Source organism: Chiloscyllium punctatum, chromosome 45 (assembly GCF_047496795.1).
Source record: "Chiloscyllium punctatum isolate Juve2018m chromosome 45, sChiPun1.3, whole genome shotgun sequence".
Classification (NCBI taxonomy): domain Eukaryota; kingdom Metazoa; phylum Chordata; class Chondrichthyes; order Orectolobiformes; family Hemiscylliidae; genus Chiloscyllium; species Chiloscyllium punctatum.
The window spans coordinates 13,173,583-13,199,734 of NC_092783.1; the positions used below are offsets into that span (position 1 = coordinate 13,173,583).

At 37.2% G+C, this 26,152-nt stretch overlaps 1 protein-coding gene across 15 annotated transcripts in view; it reads right to left on the reverse strand.

The window, feature by feature from the left end:
- Window positions 1–2,235: 2,235 nt before the first annotated feature.
- LOC140467167 (ankyrin repeat and SAM domain-containing protein 1A-like) overlaps window positions 2,236–26,152 on the reverse strand; it is a 346,018-nt gene continuing 322,101 nt past the window's right edge. For 9 of the 15 annotated variants that reach the window (XM_072563316.1, XM_072563319.1, XM_072563311.1 and 6 more), the window contains 4 exons: window positions 24,840–24,977; window positions 20,014–20,190; window positions 18,013–18,114; window positions 2,236–12,328 (listed from right to left, as the gene is read on the reverse strand). In XM_072563316.1, coding sequence (XP_072419417.1) covers window positions 12,215–12,328; window positions 18,013–18,114; window positions 20,014–20,190; window positions 24,840–24,977 — 531 coding nt within the window. In that variant the 3' untranslated portion in view covers window positions 2,236–12,214. The remainder of the gene's footprint in view (window positions 12,329–18,012; window positions 18,115–20,013; window positions 20,191–24,839; window positions 24,978–26,152) is intronic. The other 6 variants (XM_072563318.1, XM_072563313.1, XM_072563312.1 and 3 more) reach the window with 4 other exon arrangements.

The window sequence follows — 26,152 nt, forward strand, 5'->3', positions numbered from 1 at the left end:
TTGGCCAAAACCTGACACGTTGGAACCAAGGAAGGAAAGAAAGTGCCTCCTTTCAATAAGGCCATCTGAAAAAGCAAGAACACGAAGCATTACATGATGAGACTGGTAAGCACACAAAACTGATTTGTTACATTTGAGGTAATAAACATGAAGGAAATGCACAGAGAAAGTGCAAAGAATAGGTTTCAGACATATACACGCACTTGATAAATTGTCATTATGACCTGAAGAGCAAGATAACATCCCACAAAGATACTAATCTTTAGAGAAAATGACTTGCAAACAGTGGTACCTGTGTGTGGAGGTAAAGATTAAATTTTTAAAAATTTAGTTAAGAGAATTAAAGGCTCGGGGTGGGATGTGGTTTGAGGGAGAGAGAAAGAAATACCCACAAGATAGGTTCCAGGTGAAGGGACAACTGGAGAATCTTCTAGGTCAACGCATCACCTCTTGCTGAATATGTCCATACTGTAACCAGAGACGAGTCAAAGTCCCCAGAGGATCATAGGATAGTTTCAATATAGAACCAGAAACAGGGGGTGAAATCCAATAACTAGATATCAGGAGAAAGGAAAGCACAAAGAATGGGAGTTAATTGGGGAAAAAAAGTCATTTCAGAAAGTACCCAAAATTGGAGAAGGGACCTGCAAATGGATTAGTCATCACCCATGGTCACAAATGATTATACAGTAGAAAATATGAATGAGTTCCAGTTAAGCTGTATTTTGCTCAGAAAGAGGGGGTTATTTGTGCTGATATGATCCTTGAAATGGAGCTACGGGGCCTGTAGCTTCAACCCGGATCCAGAATCACTTAGATGGGGATGTGTTGCATCATAACTAATGCTAAGATAATGAAACATGGGGGAGAAAGTTCCTCCATTTGGAAATTTATTTAACCTACTGAAACATCTGTGATGGGAAGTTTTTTTTACTACCTACATCAAGACAAAACATCATAGAAGACAGAATATGTATCTCCATGCTGAACAATGTTCAGTTTGGTTATCCAAATCCCTCATTATCGCTAAACATTTTATCAAACCTAGATAGGACCAGCACTTTGGAAAATGTCTGGTTAAAGTGGTCCAGCAGAATAAAGAAATAAAAAAGAAATTCAAAAGCTAGCAGAACACAACTGATGTGACCTAGTATATAGTCAGTCAAGCCTCTTGGTTGAGAATGTTGGCTGTTTAGCAGTCACCCAAAATTTGATTTAAACATTTCAAATAGATCTAATACGTTATGTGATCTAAAATCAAGAAAAAAGGAGCCAAATTTGTACGTTATAAACAAATTAGGTTACTTAAGAATTAGTTGCAAGAAGTCAATAGGATATTTCCTTCTCAATGAGGTACTGTAGGAAATTGGGGTCTCCTCAAAACTGAATTTTTCTAGTACTTCCTACGCAGCAGGAGATCTAATATAATGGTTGCTACAGGAACTAGCTTTCTAGATTTATGGTAAGTAAAAACAAAAAGGTATAAGGATCACCTGGATCACATATGTCACGATTTTCCAATGAGTGAGTGAACAAACTACACAGCACCATGTGCACTCGATTATCAAGCTAGTGCTTAGGGAAATAGAAGTTTTGTTCTTAGAAAGAATGACAATCCTCAGATGGAGGCTTGCAAGGGGACAATGGCCAACCTGACACATTGGGAAGCTGTCCCATGCTCATTGGCTTAAAAGATTCAAATGGGTAATTGATATAGCACCACTATCTCTCTTTTCACATGAGGAGATCCACTATCAATTCCTTTGTGCACTACAAATGTAACTCATTGTAAAAGTATTGCACTCTGCAACACTTGATTTTTCAATGTGTGTTTGGGATCATGTAATAGAGTTGGATTATTTTCACAGTTTTTCCAAAACTAATGCTGAAGTAGGCTACTAATAGACTTCAAATAGTTTTGATCCTTGCATCCATAAATTATTTCAGACTGATACACTTGGAACACAACTTCACCTTTGCTAAACTTTCAACATTTTTGGTAACAGTGATGACCAAATCTGCGTTTGTTGCATTCTGGTCTGAAAATTGGGGTTACTAATCATTATGAGATATTTAGTTCTTTCTTATATGGAAAAATGCAAACCAACCTGACTTAATCTCAAAATTGTGGCTTCTGAAATGGGACAAAGTAATTCTAAACTTTATTACAAATGACGACAATGCTGGAAAGAAAAATCTATTAATTTTGATCCAAATGAAACACTTATTCAAACATTTTCTCAGGTTTGTTTATTCACTGATTTCCAATTGTACAAATAATGGTAAAAAGAAGTAACAAAAACAGACTGGAAGCCCAAGTATATTTACAAACTTGTATTGTTATGAGGTCAGTCTAGTTTTTGCACAACAATCCTAGTGTTTGGTACCATGAAATGTCCAGTTTCAACACCTGATCATGACTCTACAACTTTATACACAGAGAAATATGTCTTTCAAGTACTTCAATACAGAACTGGTAAAGTAATAAACACCCATCAGTACATATTAGATCCAACGCTAACCATCAGAAATGTCGAAAATGTGGAACAAGATATACACCAATAAGCCCTGCTTAGTGTCTACACAGCATTCACAGCCCCAACCCAGAGTAAAATATCTTCTTTTTAAATTTAATTTTACAACAGTAAAATAATACTCAGATTGTAAATTAGGTGAAGCAGCTAAACCCCCTGCCCATTAGTGCACTTTTAATGAGATTATTAGTCAAAACAGAATCAAGCCGTCACAAAGAACTTTTAAAAAAACCCTACAAAATAGTTTAGCAGTTTGTCAATCTTTAAATCCCTCAAGTTATTTAAGCAGCCAAGTTAGATTAAAAATACTACTGCTTAGTTATTTGTACATCTTTCGAATACTCAGAAAAACCACTTCACTGAGCCACTCTTTTGTATCAAATGCCATCTTATGGCATGATATCTTGCTCAGTGTGAATTAGCAATTAAATTTGTTTGCTGAATGAAATATAACTGTCCAACAATTTTGCTGTTACATAAAATGGCAGCAATCAAATTTCTCAAAGTATCCCAAAATAGGTTGGCACATCCTAGTAGTAAATTACATGAACATTGTGTGCTGATTACAGTGCAGAGCTGCCACTTATTCAAGCTCATTTACTTGCTTGGAAGCAAAAGTTGTGGGGGCTTGATATGGATATATCTTGCATACTGCATGATGGAACATTTCACCACTGAGGCAGTTGGTTGCTAACGGCCTCCTTTGCAAAATCAATTTTGCTAGAGAAAGTGAGGACTGCAGAGGCTGGAGATCAGAGTTGAAGAGTGTGCTGCTGAATAACAAAGCTGGTCAGGGAGCATCTGAGAGGAGAATCGACATTTCGAGCATAAGCCCGTCATCAGAAATCCTGATGAAGAGCTTATGCTCGAAATGTTGATTCTCCTGTTCCTCAGATGCTGCCTGACTGGCTGTGCTTTTCCAAAATCAATTTTGTATCAGGAAATCATAGAACTATAGGGATCACGGTCACAAAACATGCTGTCCATCATATAATTTTGTTCTTTTGGCTGTAGAAGGTTGCATAGTGGCAACTAAGGAGTTTTAAAAAGTTGACACAAGTATGAAAGCAGAGATTGGTTTTAACCATTTGGAATTCATTTTAGTTCAACTCAAATACTCAAGTCAAAGGAGTGGCCCAGGGAAGCGGAATGAAAATTCCATAAATGCTTAAATTTACATTTGTACACAATGGCCACAAATATGGGGGTGAGTCAGTTTTATAATATTTTAAATCTCACAATGAAATTATAAATAGATAGAATTTCATCCCTTTTGTGCCATTCCACAATTCCAACAGAAAAATGGCATTGTTTAATTCCCCTCATTTACTTTATTAAAATGCCTTGTTCTTCCTGTTACTGCTATCCTGTGAAAACAAAACAGCATTCTGACACTTTCATATTCATAATCTTAACCCCAAAGTACCGTTCAGAATCTTATGTTCAACAGAATATCTTAAAACTACTTGAACTTTAACTCCAAAACTCACATGAAAACATGTTTTCTTCACATTTGTAAATTGATCTTGCATAGGCTGATAAGGACACCATCCTACTGTGGAACAGAAGCACTGCTTTAAATCCTTTCCAGTCATTCATAGCTTAACTAAGTATCTTCTGGTGTCATTTGGCTTCACTCGAATGTAGGTTCATAGTTTAAAATACGATGCTACTTGAAGCAAAAAGCACTGCTTCCAGACACTTAAGATTCTGATCCCACAGCTTCTTCCATGCGAAAAAAGTAGCAATAATGCTGGCACATTACAGTAATTTGAACACAAAAAAAATAGTTGAGATGTTAGCAGATTAAAATGATTGATAACCACATTTCCAAAAGGAGGTTAACACTGCAGCTTAGACAAACACACTAAAACCATACTACAGCAGCCATTGTGGAATCCAATAATCCAATGATCATAATTACTATTGTTTTGCTGAAGGGTTGAAGGAAAAATGCACAGGTGAAAAACCTATGATTTAATGAAAATACGTTCCAACATAAGCATCCTTTTTGTCACAGTTTATGTACTAAAGCTTTGGGGACAGAGCACATCATTGGTTCCCGCTGCATAAGATGAAGTGCTATCGGCCAGATTAAAGATGATTGCTCCACTTCATCATCCTCACAAAGGGTAAATTAGCGAAGTTCATAATGATCCTTCTTTGATTAAGTAACTACATTTCTTGATCATATCTAAGCACTTGTTGAGGAAGAAGTCCCAGAAATGCTTTTATGATGTTGTGCTTCTACAAGGAAAGTGGAAACCACTGCTACACAAGCGAACTTCAGTTCCATGTTCCCATCGGTATGGGATGCTGTTTTTCGGATGGTTTTAACACTCCCTCATGTTGATCTGGGGCACCCATTGTCACATTTCCAGTAAACATACATTCACCCCAGAGTTTCAGCTACATAGAGTCAAAATAAAGAGATAAAATGGAGATGATGTTAAACTTAAAATGTACACAAAAAAAGTTGTTGAAGATTTAAGATAATCAATACAATACACTGGTTTCCATAGAAGCAAGGTGAGAAAACGACCCTTTTTAGGCTTGAATGCTTTTGCTGCATTTTTAAACAACTCAGAGTATATATGAAAAGGTTTTAAGCCAACATGTAATATCAATTATAAAGGGGTATTAGAAGAATAAATGGAAGCCAAGAAACAGGGGCAGAAATAAAGCTAATTCATGTAACAACTAGGCAGATTATTCCACTACCTCAACTGCAAAAATGGGATAACTACACAAAGAGGGGGACTCAACTAAATGAAGAGGGGAAAATAAAAGTGGAACACAGACAATTAATATTTTCATGAAACAGGAGAAATTAAACAGTTCCAAATTTCAAATATACCATGATTAAAATGCAGCACACTCCTATACAGTTAAAAATTTACAATCCAGTCTGCAACTATTAATAATTATAAGTTAGTTGTATGTTAAAATATACATTTAAACAGAACACATCCATGGTCTACATGATGACGTGCAGCTGCAAATAGGATTCAAATAAGATTTTTGTTGCGTATAGACAAGAACAAGTTTCTTGAATAAGTCAGAAGTAAATAAACTGTGTTATTTCAGAGTCCAGGTATTGCTGCTTTACAGCATTACACAGAGGTTGTTACTAAGTATATTTGTGCAAGAGTTCAATTATGTTTTGGATGCCAGCTTTAGTTCAATGAAATTTAGCTTCAGCTTCCCTTACGAAACAAATGCTTCCAGCTGTGCATGAATCAGTAAAAACTATGTATAGAAATGTACTAACAAAACATACATCGTTATTAGAATGACATAATAGTCAAGCATATGTGCACAAGCTTTGCAAGAAATGTTTGTAGATAATTTAAGAAAAATAACATGACAAATTAACTCAAAATATGAACTTAAGTTACAAAAGTGAGAGAGATATGGACTCTATAGCTATGTAATATACATACTTATACAAACACTCAATTCCAAATGCTTATTCTCAAGTGTATTCTCAAAGTAGGTAGGTAGCTTCCCTTCAAATTTAAACAATGGTTGCCAATTTAAACTCCCTCTAAGTGACATTGCAACCCAAGAATTGGTGACACTGTATCACGAAGAAATCTCAACTCAAAGGGCAAAGGACAATTATCTCTCATCATCTTTCTAATTTCAGTTCTGGTTGGAGTCAAATGTTACCTTACATCTAATTACTGCCTATTATTGGTCATTAGTTAGTATTTAATCATGCTTCATCAGTGAAAAACTAAATTTTAGTTTTTGGATACTTTTTTTTAACAAAGTAATAAAGATCACAAGTTCAGTTCATTCTATTTTCAGTAACACACTAATACAATGCAAGAAAATCAAACTGAAAAACAAACTGTTTATTAAATATTAACCTTTCAGCTCTGGTAAATGTATTTGAAGAATGCATGCGTGCAATGGTCCAGTATTTGCACCTGCTCACACAACTGCTACACTCTGTACGGAGAGAAGGGGATGAGCCAAAGAAAGGGCAGCAAGTGGAAAAGTCTTCACTTCACATTTCTGACCAGATGACAATTCCAGGGATACCAAGTTGCATCAGCTCCATGACAGCCCACAAAGCAATTTAAGTGAGAATTTTTAAAAAAATCAAGTTTATGTGTAACACTTTTATAGCTGATAATTAATTGGCCTCTAAGGAGTTTAGCAAGTCATTCAACTATAGCAAGGATGGGTAATAAATATGAAACTGCACAATACCCAAGCATTAACCTAAACCAAGACTGAAGCTCTACTTACTGATTTGCATTGAATCATCCAGATATAGTGAATATTAGTTCATGGATGAAACACCTAGATCCTCATCATTTAGGCTTTGCAATGTACTTTGAGCTAGAAAACAAGCTGCAATCCCAAGAAGCAATAACAAAAAAGGCTGGCTTTCTAATTGAATAATTCAAAGAATAAAACTGTCTAGATGTCACTTGTTTTCTATTTAATAATTGTTCTAGTTTGCATAAAACTACTTTGATTGACTATCACCACTAAAGGGGTTGAATTAGAATGAAACTTATAATATTAAGGTTGAAAAGGCTAAAAATATCTGTAGATGTCAAAATTTCACTGGTGAATAACTGACCCTAACAAAGCACTTTTTATTATAAATAGCATATATGAATGACACACACACAGCTCTGTTTCTTATTACCCTTTCTTGCAAGCGCGAAATCTTACTTCCAATGTTCACAAAATAGCTTTACACATGATATCTGCTTGCAAGAACAGAAATTGCTGGAAAAACTCAGCAGGTCTGGCAGCATCTGTGGAGAGAAAGCAGGAAGTTAGTGAGTGACTCTTCTTCAGATGTCCTTTCTCTTTGCAGATACTGGCAGACCTGCTGAGTTTTTCCAGCAATTTCTGCTCTTGCAAGCAGATAACATGTGTAAAGCTATTCTGCTAACGTAATAGATACTTTATGAAAAATGTTCCAAAGACTTACAGAAACTAGAATCTAGAAACAAAAACAGAAATTTCTGGAAAAACCCAGCAGATCTGGCAGCATCTGTGGAGAAAAAGCAGGAAGTTAGTGTTTCGGGTCGAGTGACTCTTCTTCAGATGTCCTTTCTCTCTGCAGATGCTGCCAGACCTGCTGGGCTTTTCCAGAAATTTCTGTTTTTATTTCTATTCCTAGCATCTGCAGGTCTTTGGAATTTTTTCATAATGTATCTATTATTTTTCAATATGATTTATAATAAATAAATATTCTTCCCCACAGTTTTACCTTTATGTACAGGAATGGTATCTTGCTTTTAATCTGAAATGAAAAACTTTTAAAAAGCATTTCAACAGAGGAACTAAAGATATACTTGTACACATCTTTAGTTTGCATAGTATAACCAATTATTTTAAAGCAAAAAATTACCTGAAAATATAGCAACGTTTTTATAAAGTCTCCCCATTACTTCAGGCAGTTGCAAACTTAATGATTATACAGTAGTAATAAATGTTCTTACAATGTTTTAATGTAATTATTTTTTAAGGTAATTTTTTTAAACCTTGAATTCTCTTTGATGAATTTAAATTAGCTATTAGCCTCGTTCACTATTCCTGCTACTGGATCTGCATATATAAAATATCTCATTAGGCAAGACACTATTTGACACCAAATCCATTTTCACACAGTATGCTGGAACTAGCCTCTCATTCCTTAAGGAAAATAAAAAACAAATAATAGTTCAACATTGCGCATCTGGTAACTAGTGTGAATTTGAAATTAGCTTTTCAGTAGATTTTGCACTCTTCATCTTTCCTTTCTAACTATGTATCTGATGACTTTTAATTACAAAAATCTACTCAAGTCCAACAAGAGCTTCAGTCTACCTATTCTGAATGATCTTTACTCGTCATGTACTAAATCCTATAGCTTAAGTTTCTCTTGTTCTACTCTAACATTAGACGTTAAGTCACAGTGATGTAACAAATCAGTTTAAGCTTAAAACAACCTAATCAAATCAAGCAGGGATTGATTATAAGGTGATGCATGTGATTACTCTTGAAAATACAAATTTGGAGCAGCAGTGGACCACTCAGTTCCTCTTCTGTTTTTACATGGATAAGTAACTGAATACAAACAACAACAAAAACAGAAATTGCTGGAAAAGCTCAACAGGCCTGGCATCACATGTGGACAGAAATCAGAATTGACATTTCAGGTCAAGTGACCCTTTCTCAGAACTCTTATTTTTCTCCATAGATACTGCTAGACCTGCTGAAATTTTCCAGCAATTTCTAATTTTGTTACTGATTTACATCAACCACAGTTTTTTTTCAGTTCTTACGACTATCTTTATGTTCTGATCAACCTAACTCCAACTAGTTAATTTTATGGTAACATTATACAAATTGGTTATTTAGTATGGATATTATTGAATTCAAACATTTGATAAATCCTGATCTGTACAATACTTGGAGATATCCTCCAATAGAAAAGCACTGTTCGATTATTTGACAAATTGTATTTGACGCCCTTGCTGAGGTAATTCAAGGTTAAATTTCTGACACACCATAATCCAGTCAGAATTCAATATTCAATTTTCAGGGATCCAACAGAAGTTTGAATGAATCGTAGATGCCAAAACATTGATGTAGCAAAATATTTACAGGTATAACATTTATATCTCCACTCAAACAAAAGAACATCTCAAAGTATTTTACAAAGCAGAGAGGTGAGCAATGAGCACAGATTGGTTGAAGTCAGAACCAAATGTACAGTGACGGAACTAAGTAGCTTCTGATGCAGGGAGATTTGGAAATCTAGAGACCAGAATCAAGGTGAATGAAAAATTATTTTCTGATTAGCCATAATCTAGAATCAAGGAAAATAAACCAGTGGTTTTAAAATATGGCTGGAGAAAATCACTCAAAGGATGCAACAAGACTAAATTAAATTCAAAGTAGAAAGAGGACCGAGAAAATAATCTGGATTATAAGCATCCTGACATGAGTGGTTCATGGAATATTTTGCTAGAAAGGCTAGGGATCTTAGAGTTATGGATTTATTTTCTTTTTTAAGGATGGGATTTGGATGTATGGAAATATGTCAGTGAAGACAATAATTACCAAATTAACAAATCAGAGGATGATGATGCAACAGATCATGCTGGCCAACCCCAGTTTGGATACCAGATTCAGCCTGAACAAATAGCTGGGTTCAGTATGAAAGCTATAGCTGGCAAAATCCAATATGAATTGCTAATATTTTGCTGATGGTGAGATGACTTTGGTTATGCAGATATTATTAAGTCACCAGTCAGAAAGGAAAGCTGTAGACTTTGAATCAACCATGACAGCAGAATAATAATGTTATCAAAAAGGTTGTACATTTATATTGCTGTGTAACTGATCGTAAGAGAGTCTGAGGCATACCTATTCACCGCACATTTTGGACATAGGAACAGAAATCATTTAAGTCACCTGCAAAGGAGTCATAATGTTATGAAAGAAAGGATAGGGAAAAATGGAGCAGTTAGCATTCTTGACAGCTGCAGAGATCAATGAGAGGCAGTGAACCACAAATTAAAAAGGGTGTTGCTGGCACCTGACTAGGTTGCTCTTAGTGCTAAAGGCAGGTTAGAAATCGTTCAAGAGGCTTCTTTGCTCTGCCTCTGCTGCAAAAGATTCCAACATATTTTGTAAATGCAACATTACCAAATGTGTTATTTCTGGGTACAAAACAGAACATCACATTGGAAAATTTTCTATTCAATAGCCATCCATCATTTAGATAACATGAATGCATAGCCATATCTAATAGCATCCAGTAGGTGATGTTCCTGTACACTCTTAATATTTATGCAAAAGCTTGTGGACACTATATTTATAGAAAGGTACTATTGTAATAAGATAATTACATTAAGCTTATTGCAAACTGCAACTGTTATTAAGCTATTATCATAACAGCCTGCTAAAAGTTACCGAATCTCTTTTAAAAATCAACTTGCCATTAGAAATTCATAGCTGGTGCAAAGAATATTTTCAAAATGCTGTTACAATGGTCAGCATTTCTCAAATCCTGAAATGCAATATCACTTTATCTTTCGATTTACCCAACATTTCATTAGATAAAGAAAAATAAGACAGTGAAGATGGTGCAAATCGAGCAAAAACTGGAATTGCTGGAAGCACTAAAATCGTCATAATCACTATTGAGAACATAAATTAGTATTTTAGATGCAGACATTCCATCAGCACAAATATGTTGTTATCTACTTCCTGTATAGATCTTGACTGATTTGTTATTAGTTTGAAGGTTTTGGAATCTCTGCAGGCAAGAAATATTGCTGTTAAGAGCCTCATTTACAGACCATGAAAGAACACAGTTCATTTGATAAGTAAAGCCCTCTAAGCACAATAAAAAGTGGAAAGGCAAGAATACAATTGAAAAGTTTGACGTTATAAAATATCACGTGCAATAATTCTGAGAAAAGGTAAACAAAGTATGGTAAAGAAAAATCAATAATTCCACACACTGATGGATAGCATGCAATTGCATAGGTCCACAGTATACGTAAATAGTGAACAGAAGCTCTACTAAAATAACCAATGCAGATGATCCTAATGGTACAGATGTTTCAAAGTTTTTTTTGTGTTTCATAAAATCTGAATGATTCAACAACCTAAATTTAGCACATAAATGATAAGGTAGAAACTTAGCCCAAAAAAATCCATAATTTGAATAAAACAACTCTGAATTAAAAAGAGTATTCAATAGACGTCAAAAATGCAACTGTTACAAACAGACTAGAGTTAAATAGTTAATCTCAATGTAATCTCTGAAATGGCAATATATTTGATCATTCTGGACTGAAAAAGTAGAGAAACGCTCTAATTTGATTACTTAAAAATGCTAAATGGCACATGTCTAAACATGTGTCAAAGTAACCTTCCTAAAAACATCAATTCTTTTAGACGTGCTGCATTCTGAAGTAAAAATTATTTTTAAAAATTGTGCGGCCAATCTGGTTGCAGTCATTTAGCCTTTCTTGGTCAATAAAACAAACTAGAGAAATCTTGATTCTTTTTGTGTGGTAGAAACTCTTAAAAAATTACAACACAAATGAAATTTCCTTTATATTAATTTAAGCCAATTTGGCTAAACCATAACTCCATCCTTCTTTAATCAGTTTGGAATTAACCAAACAGCAAGATAGCTCAGATGAGGCACGAGTTAAAAAATTGCTTAAATCAGTGTTTAAGAAACAAAGTTAAAAGAAATGCAATGTGTTAAAAAAGCACATTAGATCCATCAGTAGAAACATCCAATCATTAGTATCTACTGAGATCTGTGGTTCTGGAAGAAGATGCAACAAGTCCAAGTAATAATGCATGCAACATTTACATATGCCTTTTAGTAGCATTTGGGTGGATTAATTAACAGTGCAATAGCTCACAGTGTTGGGAAGTTAGACTATTTCAAAGTTCAGGCATGGAATAAGATTTCCAAGTAAATTTCAGAGCTTCTTTTTTTAAGTAGCTGAAGATCCCCAGGATGTCTGAAGGCAGCTATTGTTGAATAATACAGTACGGCACAGGAAACACAAGTACAAGTTTCCTTCTGGGTAAGAGAGTGAAAGCAGCTTTTGAGTACCGCATTAGGAAGCGGAGAGGTGGAACAGATTCATAGTGCAAAGGCACGGAGTAGAAGTCGGAGCAGAAGGTGGTCAGAATATGGTGGTTTCATACTTTGTACTGATTGTCCTCTTGGAGTCCTGCTTAGAGTCTGATATCCATGCCACACTGCCATGTGATTGAGCATCTTGCTCAATAGAGTCAATCTAGAAAAGCAAGACAAGACAAATGTGAGAGAAAATGAAAATATACTGGAATGCAGAATGTTTCTGTGATGTGCAAATAACAAGCAATCCAAATCTAATGAGACATGCTGGCAACGTATACGGTTTTAAATTAGGGCTTCTTCAAACTACAGATTTGGGGACTGACTTTCTGTAGGTGTTGTCCCATTTGCCAGTTGAGACTTTCACAGATGACCAATAGGAAAGCAGCACTGAATGTGATTAAAATATATATAATGAACAACATCCCTTCAGTACATTACTATATGGAGTAGATATACATGAAAAGCTTAGAAACACATAGTTGAAGACTAAAGTGTTTCAAGACTATTCTGTGCAACACTTGAGGCAATTTCTGCAGACTTAGTTGTCTGTTGGAATGCAATGATTACAACTCCATATGGGACTTTTCCCCAAAAATGAGAACTGAATTCTGTAGATATAGTTTTCCTTTATCAAAATGAACTACAATACTGAAAAATATATTGTAGAATATGGTTCTGAGAAGGAACTACAAACACCACAATGCTTTAGTGCAGCGTACTTGTTCTGATTCCCCTTCGGAACTGTTGTCTGAACAGAGCAGGTGGTATTTACAAACAAGGAACAGGATTAGACCACTCGACTCCTTGGATCTTGCTCCATCATTCAATAAGATCATGGCTGATCGTCGAGCTCAATAACCCGACTGCCACCTTCCCCCCATTATCACTTGGAACCTTCAGCCTCAAGAATTATACCTGTGTCCTCCTTAAAATTACAAGCTTTGGCCTCAATCACTTTCTGTGGTAATAAATTCCACAGGCTCACTGTTCTCTAAGTTAAGAAATTTCTCTTCATCTCAGTCCTAAAATGTTTACCCCTTATCCTTAAACTATGGCCCTGGTTTGAACTCTCCAACCTTCGGGAATATCCTTCCTACATCTAAGCTGTCTGGGCCTGATAGATTTCCCCATTTCTTCTAAATTCCAGTGAAGACAATCCTAATAAACTCACCTTCTCCTCATACACCAGTCCTGCAATCCCAGGAATGTAGTTGGTAAACCTTCACTGCATGCCCTCTGTACCAAGAACATCCTTCCTCACGTAAGGAGACTCAAATGGCACAATATTCTAGGTGTGGCCTCACCGATGCTCTGTACAACTGCAATAAGATATTCTTGTTCCTCTATTCAGATTTTCTATCTATGAAGAATATACAATAATTTGCCTTCTTCACTGCCTCCTGCATACCTACTTTCAGCAACGGGTACACAAGGTCTCATTGAACATTCCCCTCAATTTATAGCCAAATAATACTCTGCTCTCCTGTTTTTGCCATTTAAGTGGATAATATCACATTTATCCACTGTGTTGTACTGCATCTGCCATGCATTTGCCTACTCACTCAGCCTATCCAAATCAGATTGCAACATCATTGCATCCTCCTCACAGCTCACCCTTCTACCCAGCTTTGCGTCACCTGCAAATTTTGAGATATTGTAGATAGCTCCCTTAACTAAATTATGAATATACATTGTGAATAGCTGGGGTTCTACTACTGATCCCTGTGGTATCCCACTATTCACTGTCTGCCATTCAGAAAATGACTCATTTATTCCTACTGTTTCCTGTCTGCTAAACAATTTTTTATCCATCTCAATCATTGCCCCCAATTCCACGTGCTTTAATTTTATACAGTAATCACTTATGTGTGACTCTGTTGAAAACCTTCTGAAATCCAAATAAACTACATCCACTGGTTACCCCAATCAACTCTACTAGTTCTATTCTTTCACCAAGAATGTATCCAATTCTATAATAAAAATATTCAAGAATTTTATTTACATCAACTTTATAGGAAGAGATTCACAATTCTGAGGACTTTGTTTTTGCCTTATTTATGTTTTAATTGGATGATTCCTGATTTTTAAACAGTGATTCCCTAGTTCTTGATTCTATTCTCTCAAGATGCTCAGGATCTTGTACGTTTCAAGCAAATCACAGACTTCAGCAATAACCTCTTTATTCCAGGTGCTCATCTATTAAACCTTCTCTGAACTGCTTTCAATTCTCTTAAAAAAGGTGACTAGATTGATATCTGGAGTGAATAGGTTGTCTTATGAGGATAGTTTGGACAAGTTGGGCTGGCTTCCACCTACGTTTAGAAGAGTGAGGGGTAATTAGATTGAAGTGCACAAGAATCTGAATGATCCTGACCATGTAGTTATGGAAAGGGTGTTTTCTTCATGGGTTAATCCAGAACCAGGGTATAGCTTTAAAATTAGGTGTCACCCTTTAGAGATGAGGAGAATATTTTTCTCTTAATGGGTTGTGTGACTTTGGGCTGGCTTCCACTTACGTTTAGAAGGATGAGGAGTGATTTGATTGAAGTGCATAAGATTTAGGCTTTAGATTATGGAAGGACAGTGGCAGAGTGGTAGTATCACGGGACTGGCAAATCAAGAACTCTGAGCTAATATCTTCAGACATCAGTTCAAATCCTAGCAAGGCAGATGGTTAAGTCTGAATTCAATAGCATCTAGCATTAAAAAAGCTAGTCTAATAGTGACCATATAATCATTGCCCATTATTGTAAAACCCACCTGGTTCAGTAACATCCTTTTAGGGAAGAAAATCTATCATCCTTACCTGGTCTGACCTACATGAGATTCCATTTCCACAGAAATGTCTTTGACTCTGGACTGCTGTCTGATTTGTCCAAGGGACTCAATCAGTTCAGTGGCAAATAGAGATGGACAACAAATACCAGCCTTGTCAGTGATGCCCATGTAAGAATAATCCCATGCAAAGATTAAAAAAAAGTTATGGAAAAGACCAAGGAATGAGACAGCATATAATTTCCAAATTAGAAGATTAATTTTAATATGATGAGATAGGTAAAATAGACACGGTAAAATAGAACCAGAGACTTTTAGGAAAAACTATAGTCAAACAATAGATGATCTTTAAGAAAAAAATGTTTGAGGCACAGGTTAGATATTTATAAATAAGGCAAAATGTAACGGAGCCAAATTTTGAGCCTCTTGGGTGAGGAGTGAGAGGGAAATTTTGATGAACCAAAAAACGAGCGTTTAATAACGCATGTCAGATGAATCCTTCAAATGAGAACCAGATTAAATACAGTAAGTTGAGGGGGTTTGAAGAGGAAATTACAGCTGGCAAAAAGAAAGAGTGTATGAGAATAGAATGCTATTTTCCACAATCGATAGTGCAGATTTTTAAGGATAACCCATTTAAAGTACACTTACGCTTCAACACCTGTGAATTGACCAATAGATTAAAATCCCTTGGACTGAGAGACAAACTTCAAACAAAGGTTCAGCTACAGTTGTCTCCATCAATTTTACAATGTTTATTTAAAGCTTGTGAGACTGATATCTAGTGCTGGCTACAAAGGGTCATTGGTATACAAATATACCCCCCCTCCCCAGGGTCCACTGAATCTTTAAAAGCCAAAAAATGCTCTTGGCATATGAGGGATAGGTCGCAGCATTTGATTTTCTTTTGTGTGGAACAAAAACTAATTTGAAATTAATGTAACAGCCATTTTTCTTTGGTTCTGATAAAGACAAGTCACAAAATCCATTTCCCATTGAACCCTCCCTTCCCAGATTAACTCTGAGTGACATCAGAGAGGGTTTTTGTGGTTTGGCTATTTAAGTTCAATTTAGGAAGTTATGACAGTTGGATAGAAATATATTAACACGCCTGTACAGTTATTTAAGTATTGTGTCAAATACTGGGGAATCAAACTCTGTTAATAGAAGTTATTCCATATGGAAGTGGCTAGATATATCATAGCTCAAGTTAGTCACACCCATGCCCTTATTGGTGGGTAATGAGTGCAAGGAACAACAACACTGTCTACTACCACTTAGATTGTGAACATTGAAGTAAGTCCTGGTAATGATTAATTTCTAGTTTCAGTAGAATCAAAGACCAGCCAGTGTTTGCAAAGAACTGCACCAAAGTAGTAAAAGCGCTTCTGTAGATGTTTGTTACAGTAGCTTACTTTTACTTTAGAGGATCTATCATAGAGTCACAGAGATGTACAGCATGGAAACAGACCCTTCGGTCCAACCCGTCCATGCTGACCAGATATCCCAATCCAATCTAGTCCCACCTGCCAGCACCTGGCCCATATCCCTCCAAACCCTTCCTATTCATATACCCATCCAAATGCCTCTTAAATGTCGCAATTGTACCAGCCTCCACCACTTCCTCTGGCAGCTCATTCCATACAGTAACCACCCTGTGTGTGAAACAGTTGCCCCTTAGGTCTCTTTTATATCTTTCTCCTCTCACCCTAAACTTATGCCCTCTAGTTCTGGACTCCCTCACCCCAGGGAAAGTACTTTGTCTATTTATCCTATCCATGCCCCTCATAATTTTGTAAACCCCTATAAGGTCACTCCTCAGCCTCTGACGCTCCAGGGAAAACAGCCCCAGCCTGTTCAGCCTCTCCCCATAGTGCAAATCCTCCAACCCTGGAAACATCCTTGTAAATCTTTTCTGAACCATTTCAAGTTTCACAATATCTTTCTGATAGGAAGGAGACCAGAATTGCACGCAATATTCCAACAGCGACCTAACCAATGAACATCCCCTGAAAAATCAAAGATCGATCAAATTCAGAAGCACGCTGATTCACCTGTCATATTCAAATCAACACAGAGACAAGGATTTGCTTGCAGTCCTAAGGACTAATTGCCCCAAAACCATGGGTCTAGCTGGACACTTAAAAGGCATGCAAGTACTGAGTAGGGAGTTCGAAGCATTTGGTAAGTATGGTTAAATAGTTTTAAAAGAATTGTTGCACATATTTTATTATTTTTCCATTGGTCATAGATGTAAATGAAAATTCATAAAACCACATGAGTCTATGTGCTTTTCACTATTCTTGTGTTTCAATAATTAGATGTTCATAAATAAATTTCACAGAATTTACTTTAGATTTAAAACAGTTCCAAAACACAATGCCTGCTTCCAAGACCCCCTAAAAGTTACTTTTAAAATGTATAAACAGTATCGCTAAGTTACATGTGGACTAACCTTTCATGAAAATCATCTTATTCTTTTGTGTTGCTGGCAACTAGAATTCTGATCTATTTGAACTAAAGTTTCACTATAGGAATGCAGACTGAAAATGAGGAAATTAACCTTGGCTCTGAAATGCCACGTGGAATGATTACTTAAATTGAAAAGGAAGAATTAAAAGAGATGTCGGAAGAAGCTGTGGTTGAAGAACCAGCCCCAGCATGCTGAACTCCTTCAGTGCTCTAATTTCTAAGGCTACATAATTTAATTCTTCTAATCACAAAGAATTTCCATGCCTTCATTTGGGAAAGACTGCAGTTAAATTTTGAAATGATTCAAGCACACATTCAAATCTTGATATTCTGTTTTAGTTTGCTTTGTCTCCAAACATAAATGCTCCAAATTGAACACCACAGATACAAACAGTATTTCGTAATAAATATATTTATTTTCAGAACTGTTAAGACGTACATTAGAGAGTACAGACTATGGAAATGTATCTCGTAGTAATGAAAATTTTTGATGCATACTTTAATGTGGGTGGCAGCCATGAATGAATGAGAATGTAAGAACGAACACTAGATAGAAACAGCAATAGATATACAAATATATAGAGAGAGAAAAACCTGGACTCCTTGGCTGAACGAATGAAGCGGGAGAAGCGGATGCGAAGGCCTGTGAGTAGTGCACGTGTGACAGTAATAGCATCTGCTGTTAGGTGGCTGCACCTAGTTCATTTGGTAAGAAACGACAGCAGAGTCATTAGTGAACCAGTTACAGTATTCTGTAAAAGTCAGCCAGGTCACCACTTTCAGATCAGCAGAAAAATACATTTGTTGAACTTATTGATTCATTAATCCAAATACTGCCCACCATAATGCATTATACAAATAACAGCACAGAACTCTCTCCAAGCTTTACCTTTGCTTTTTTTCTTCCACCGTACTCTCAAATTGTTCGAAGTGGCGCCAGATCATGGCAAAATTGGAAAAGCTTTTCGTTATATTTTAATGTTCTTCTTGTCGTAAGACACATGACAATAAATCATTCATTCAATGTTATGACAGATATTTTAAGCGTGCTCACGTTTTTCAGAATCTGCTCACTTTCTAAAAAAATAACTGAAGCCATTTCATTATATCTGTGGAAAAGATTTCTATAAATTAAGATGAGAGATGTGATTCTTGTAAAATATCTTATTTCAAGTCTGGAACTTTGACTAGCTGTTACTTGGCACAGTCTACAAGCAGACGTTTTATCTTCTATCAAAGGCACCTTACAACAAACAAATGTTGAGGTTCTAAACTACTCTACCTCTATTTCTGGTTTAAAACAATAACTACTGAGTGGTGTCAACTTTCATCCCAACAAACCAGGAAGAATTGCCACTGTACAGAAACATTTTGCTGACATCTTGTGTGTTTAGAAAATTATATTGCTCTTTACTAATATTAAAGAAAATCATACTACAAGGTCATTGGTGAGAATCTAACTCGATTTAAAACTTGAAGTAATATTTTTAATGTAATATTCTTCTTCAGCAATTCTCAATTTCACCAACTTTGTTAAGTCATCTTATAGTTCAGGTATTTTATGGTGTATTTAAGGTTCTAACGTGTGACAGACTATGGTGATCCTGTACCACCACACTCTCCCCCAAGACTGCAACATTCTCATCTTTGTCATCTGGCTCGCCTTACTCAGAAACCATAGTTGTGACATGCAAGTGCCAGGCAATCACCATCTCAAACAAGATAGAATTTAACCAGAATTAAATAAAGAACTTGTGGATGCTGGAGATTGGAAACAAAAATTGAAACTGCTGGAGAAACTCAGCAGCTGTGGCACAAAGAGCAGTTGAGAGGCTGGGAATTGTGCAGTGAGCAATTCACTTTACTACCCAAAGCCTATCCACCACCTACAAGGCACAAGTCAAGAGTGTGATGGAATATTCTCCATTTGCCTGGATAAGTACACCTCCAACAACTCTTCAGAAGCTTGACACCTTCCAGGACAATCAGTTTGTTTGACTGGTACCATGTCCACTTCATCATTGACATTCAGTAGCAGCAGTGTGTACTATTCACAAGACACACTACAGAAGTTCGTAATGACATCACAGACAGAACTTCCAAACCCGCAACCATGACCACGACCAAATGCAAGGTCAAGGGCAGCAAATACACCGTGCACTATCCCATGCAAATTCTCCTCTAAGCGGCTCGCAATCCTGACTTGGAAAAAAAATTGCCATTCCTGTTGCTGGGTCAACATCATGGAATTATCTTCCAAACAGCATTGTAGACATACCTATACCCTATGAACAACAGCAGTTCAAGAAGACAGCACACATCACCATCTTCTCCAGGGCAATTAGAGACTAGCAGAAAGAGCTGGCAAAGCCAGTGAAGCCTACATCTCCTGAATGAATTTGAAAAATACACTGTTTTATCTGTTTCAGTCATTCAGGGTATGCTGCTGAACGGTTAAAAAGTGTAACCATAAATTTGTTTTCCTCAATGTCACGGCTCTCAACGAAAATGTTCAGTCAACTTTCATACTGTATGTATTCAATGTACAAAAGGCTGAACTCCATCCTGAACACACAAGGATTTATGGGTACTTACAGTAGATTTTCTCATGCTGGATCGTGGTTTAGGAACTGGTTTAGATGACCTCATTTCCTCTGACTCTGGCTCAGCTGTGAGAAAGGACTTCTGAGCAGGTTTCTGGGCTTGCAATGCAAGCTGGTATGCCACTTCAAATGCCTGTCCTAGTGTAAGGATGATTTCATACGTTAAATTCTGGGAAAGAGAACAGAAAATAACGAGTGAGTTATTACTTTAGCTTTTATTTCAAGTTGCAATGCCATATACTACAGTAACTTGCATTGTTCTTACTAATTTTATTATGCCAACAAACCAAACTCTTACTAATCAAATTGAAAAACAATTCTATTGTAGTGAAGTGCCCAAACCGTTAATTCCCATGGTCAAATCAAATCAGCAACACAACTGTATAAGAGAAATTCCAGGAATGTGTATAGGATGAAATAGATCAATATGGTGAGGAACCAACTAGAGAACGACCTCCTAGTCTGGTGTTGTGTAATGAGAAAGGAACAATTGGCAAGAGGATTGTGTGGTGCCACTTGGGAAAGAGTGACCACAATATGACAGAATTTTTTGTTAAGATACCAAACAGTGAAAGAGCACTTGGAGGAAATACAACAGTTATTCATTCCACTCAGACACAAAAAGAAAACTGGGAAGGTGGCCTCACCAAGGCTAATAAGGTAAATTAAGGATAGCATTAGGTCCAAAGAGGGGGCAGACAAACTGGCCAAACAAAGCAGACCACCCAGTTGGGAGCAGTTTATATTTCAGCAAAGGAGAACAAAGGGATTGATTAAGAGGGGGAAAAGGGAGTGTGAGAATAAGCTTGCCAGGAACATACAAAGTGGTTATTGAAGCTTGTGAGGAGAAAAAGATTAGTGAAGACAATGTAGATTCCTTGCTGGGAGAAACAGGGATGTTAAAGTGGAGAACAGTGAGACAGTAGGCCAATTATTTCATGTTTTGGATCTGTCTTCACAAAAGAGGACACAAATAACATTCCAAAAAAAATACTGGGGAACACAAGGTCCAGTGAAAGAGTTAAACCGAAGAAAATCAGTATTAGCTGGGAAATGGTGTTGGGGAAATTACTAAGATTAAAGGCAAATAATCCTCAAGGTTTAATAATCCTCAGAGATTAGCATGATAAAGTAAATTACATGTGATTAGGGATGGTGTACTGATGTGGATAGACAACTGGTTAGCAGACAGAGTACAAAGATTATGAATAGATAAGTGACTAGTGGGGTACCATAGGGAACAGTGCTTGGAACGCAGCTATTTACGACATATATTAGTGATTGAGATGACGGAACTAAATGTAATATCTCCCAGTTTACAGATGACACAGTTGGGTGGAGGGTGAATTGTGAGGTGAATGCAGAGATGTTTCAGTGTGATTTGGACAGGTTGAGTGAGTGAGTAAATGCAAGTCAGAATAAAGTATATAAATGTGAGGTTATCTACTTTTGCAGCAAAATCAGGAAGGCAGATAATTTTCTGAATGGTGATGGATTGGGAAAGAGGGAGACCTGGGTGTCACCAGTCACAGAAAGTAAACATGCAGTTGCAGCAGGCAGTGAAGATACCAAATGGTATGTTGGCCTTCATAATGAGAAGAATCGGGTACAGGAGTAGGGATATCATGCTGAAAATTGTACAGGGCCCTCGTGAGACCCCAACTGGAATATTGTGCAGTTTTGATTGCCTTATCTAAGAAAGGATGTTCTGGATATGGAGGGAATACACCAAAATTTACCAGACTGACTGCATAGATAGCAGGGCTGATGAATGAGAGACAGGATTGTTGGGGACTACATTCACTTGAGTTTAGAAGAATGAAGAGGGTATCGCATAGAAACCTATAAAATTATAATATGACTAGGCATATTAAACGCAGGAAGAATGTTCTGTTGACCAAGTTCAGAACCAGGAGTCATAGTCTGAAGATATCAGATAGGTCATTTAGGACTGAGATGAGGAGAAATTTCTACATCTGGAGAATGATGAGCCTATAGAATTCTCTGCCATAGAAAATGCGCATAGCCAAAACATTAAATGTTTTCAAGAAGAAGTTAGATAAAGTTCAAGGGCTAAACAAATCAAATTGAATGGCAGAGCAAGCTCAAGTGGTCAAATGCCCTACTCCTGCTCCTACTTTATATGCTTTTTATGTTAAGTCAGAGTACAATCCTTCCTACTGTGTTATACTCACAATGAGGATGTGGATGACCTTTCATCAAATAACATGGTGAATTATCATCACCACTGTATAAAAGTCAAGGTGAACACAAACGGGCTTAATGCAATTATTCACTGTCATAGTAAGCCCTGGACTCGATGCAAGGACATTTATGTCAAACAATTAGTCACCAAAGACTGTACCAAATTGAATTCAGGTTGTAAAAAAATCACAACAGTAGTGTTAATTAATTTTGAGTGAATCTGAAATGTGATAAAGTTTTACATTCGGGACCATACTGGATAAGACACTACAGTAACTAAATCCTGAAGAGGCTTCAAAAAGATCCTTTTAGAAAAAGACAAGAATCTGCCATAGATCTCTCAGTCAAGTTCACCATTTTTGCTCATTACTACCACTAACTGAGAAAACATGCTGCATTTTCTCAATTCTTATTCAATTGTTCAATGTTTTCAGCGAATAGCAAGAGTCGAGAGCCTTGAAAAACACTGATGGTGGTTCCTCCAATCAATAGAACAATGAGCTCATGGTGAACTTTTTTTAAATGAAAAACAACCTGCGACTACTTGTGAACACTTTAGATGAGCATTCCTTTTTTAAGTGAGGGCATAGGTAGTGGAGAACCTCACAGTGGAAGATACAAGTAATTTAACAAAGATTTGGGAGAATGAGGGGACAGAGTTGAGTATGGTGGCCATCACCAAGAAACAGGTGCTTGAGAAACAATGGCCTGATGGTGGATAAATGACCTGGACCAGATGGACAGCACCCAGAGTTCTAAGGGAGATAACTAAAGAGATAGTGGAGACATCAATAGTGATATTTCAGGAATCACTAGAGCCAGGGAGGGTGCCAGAGGGCTGGAAAATTGCAAATGTAACACCCCTGTTTAAAAAGGGAGTAAGGCAGAAAATGGAAAATTACAGACCAATTAGCCTAACCTCAGTCTTGGGTAAGGTCCTAGAATCCATCATGAAGGATGAAATTTCTGAATACTTAGAAGGGTTGGCAAAATAAGGCAAATTTAGCATGGTTTCATCATGGGTTGGTCATGCCCGACAAAATCTGCAGGTTAGACCCAAGAAAGCCAATGGATGTTGTCTACCTGGACTTCAAGAAGGCCTTTGACAAGGTGTCACACAGGAGGCTACTGAGTAAGATAAAAGCCCATGGTGTTACAGGCAAAGTACTAACATGGATAGAAGCTAGGCTGTCAGGCAGAAAACAGAGTGGAGATAAAAGGGTCCTTCTCAGGATGGCAGCCCATGACAAGTGGTGCACCACAAGGCTCAGTGTTGGAACCACCAACCTTTCACTTTTATACATCAACGATCGAGATGAAGGAACTGAGGGTATTTTGGCTAAGCTTGCAGATGATACAAAGATAGGTAGATGGACAGGTAGCATTGAGGAGGCAGGGGGCTGCAGAAGGATATGGATAGGTTAGGAGAGTGGGCAAAGAAGTGGCAGATGGAGTACAATGTGGGAAAGTGTGAGATCATGCACCTTGGTAGGAAGAATAGAGGCATTGATTATTTTCTAAATGGGGTAAAAATTCAGAATTCTGAAGTGCAAAGAGACTTGGGAGTTCTAGTCCAGGATTCTCTCAAGGTAAACTTGCAGGTTGAGTCAGTAGTTAAGAAGGCACTTACAATAATGACATTTATTTTGCGGACCTGAATATAAAAGCAGGGATGTACATGACAATCTAGAAGGCTCCGGTCAGATACCATTTGGAGTAATTGTGTGCAGTTTTGGGCTCCATATCTCAGGAAGGATGTACTGGCCCTGGAGCGTGTTCAAAGGAGCTTCATGAGAATAGTTCCAGAAATGAGCAGTTTAACATATGAGGAATGTTTGAGGACTCTGGGTCCATACTCGACGGAGTTTAGAAAGATGAGGGGGATCTACTTGAAACTTACAGAATACTGAATGGCCTGGACAGAATGGATTTGAGAAGATGCTTCCATTGGTAGGAGACACAAGGACCCGAGGGCACAGCCTTAGAGTAAACGGAAGATCTTTTAGAATGGAGATGAGGAGAAGTTCTTCAGCCAGAGAGTGGTGAATCTATAGAATTCACTGGCACAAAAGGCTGTAGAGGCCAAGTCATTGAGTATATTTAAAACAGAGATAGGTACATTCTTGACTGTAAAGAGAATCAAGGGTTACGGGGAGAATGGGGTTGAGAAACTTATCAGCCATGATGGAATGGTGGAACAGACTCGTTTGGCTGAGTTTGCACGTTCTACCCGTGTCTGCGTGGGTTCCCTCCGAGTGCTCCAGTTTCCTCCCACAGTCCAAAAATGTGCAGGTTATGTGGGATGGCCATATTAAATTGCCCATAGTGCCCAGGAATGTGCAGGCTAGGTGGATTAGCCATGGGAAATGCAGGGTCACAGGGATATGGTGCAAGGGTGGATCTGGAGGGGATGCTTTTCTCAGGGTTGGTGTAGACTCGATGGGCCAAATGGCCTGCTTCCATATTGTAGGGATTCTATGATTCAACCTGAGTCCAATTTGGCCACTGGGAAGCAATTGCCCAAGAACTGAAAGCTATTGTCATGCCATCCTGAGAAACAAAATGAACATCTCTTAATTACTCATTTTTAAAAAATAAATAATAATTACATACTACATCAAGTGTGCTGAAAACATGACAATAGTGGTGATTTGTCTGCAGGTCTTTAGTGATGTAAGCAAAAGTACAGAGATCTTCAGGATCCTGGGCTGCACAGGAAATATTGCGGATTTCGTGCTCAGCAATAATATTCTGTGAAAGAAACAAATTAACATGATTAAATAGGTCAGAAAGTTGATAAATGAAATTCAAAGCCTGGTTTGGGTGGTGGTGGGGCAGTGGTGTTATGGAGAAATGCCAAATATATTTACTTTGTGCAACACTTTGTCAGAAAAAGTCACTTTCAACTTGCCGGTCATATCATATAAAAATACATCAAGGATGGCTGACAGCAAGGTAAAGCGTTAGTAATTTAACTGAGTTGCTCCTACTATCACAAATCAAAGGATTTAATTAAAACTATTAACCAACGGTCTTCTCTCTGGTAGGTACATTGCCTCCTACAAAAGCAGCCACTTTGATCTATAGTGCACCACCTGCATAACAGGCTAGGACTTCTCCAAGTTAAATCAGTGTCACTTTTAACCACCTTCTGGGACGCCTGGGAGAGGTATTGCTTTTGATACTTCCACTTTTTGCCTGTTCTCCTCTTGGCAGGGAAAGATGTTGATCGAGTAACTTGTGAATTATCATTGTACAAGATAAATAGGATAGACTAGCTGGCTGCACCACTGCACTGGACAACATACAACAGGACAACAGTAGTTTTGTATTGCTGTGGAATGTTGAGTATGGCCGTCATGGATTTTGATTTTTCCTGTACAAAGTGCAAGGCCAATTTAAGGGCAACATTTCCCTGTATCAAGGCTTTGCTTGCTGCTCAATTTCTCTTTGCTACAAAGCATTTAAGGCTACATAAATGACCTATCTACAATGGGTCTCTGCTATCAATATGAATTTGTTACATTGGCAGAGAATGGAAAATTTTACACTGTCAGCAGCAGTGTGCAGTAGCACTGGAAGGAACAGAACAAATGGGGGTGATATAATGACAAACCTCAACTGGAAGCCTGATAAATAAAAGATAGTTTGGACCATGAGAGTTGCAAAAACATTTGAAACAATATATATATATATATAAAAAAATCGGCAGGGACTGGAAATCTGTTTCCTACGTCAAGTCAGGAGATATTTTTGACAGTGAGTGCATACATAGACACAAATATATTAATAAGTACATATTTTATAAGAGTGTATCCAAGAATTAAAAAAAATAAAACTGCCAATGCAGAAGACTCAAATGTTTCATAATTACAGACAGTTAAGCGCACAAGGAAATGTCATGGCAATCTGGAGACAGAACTGCT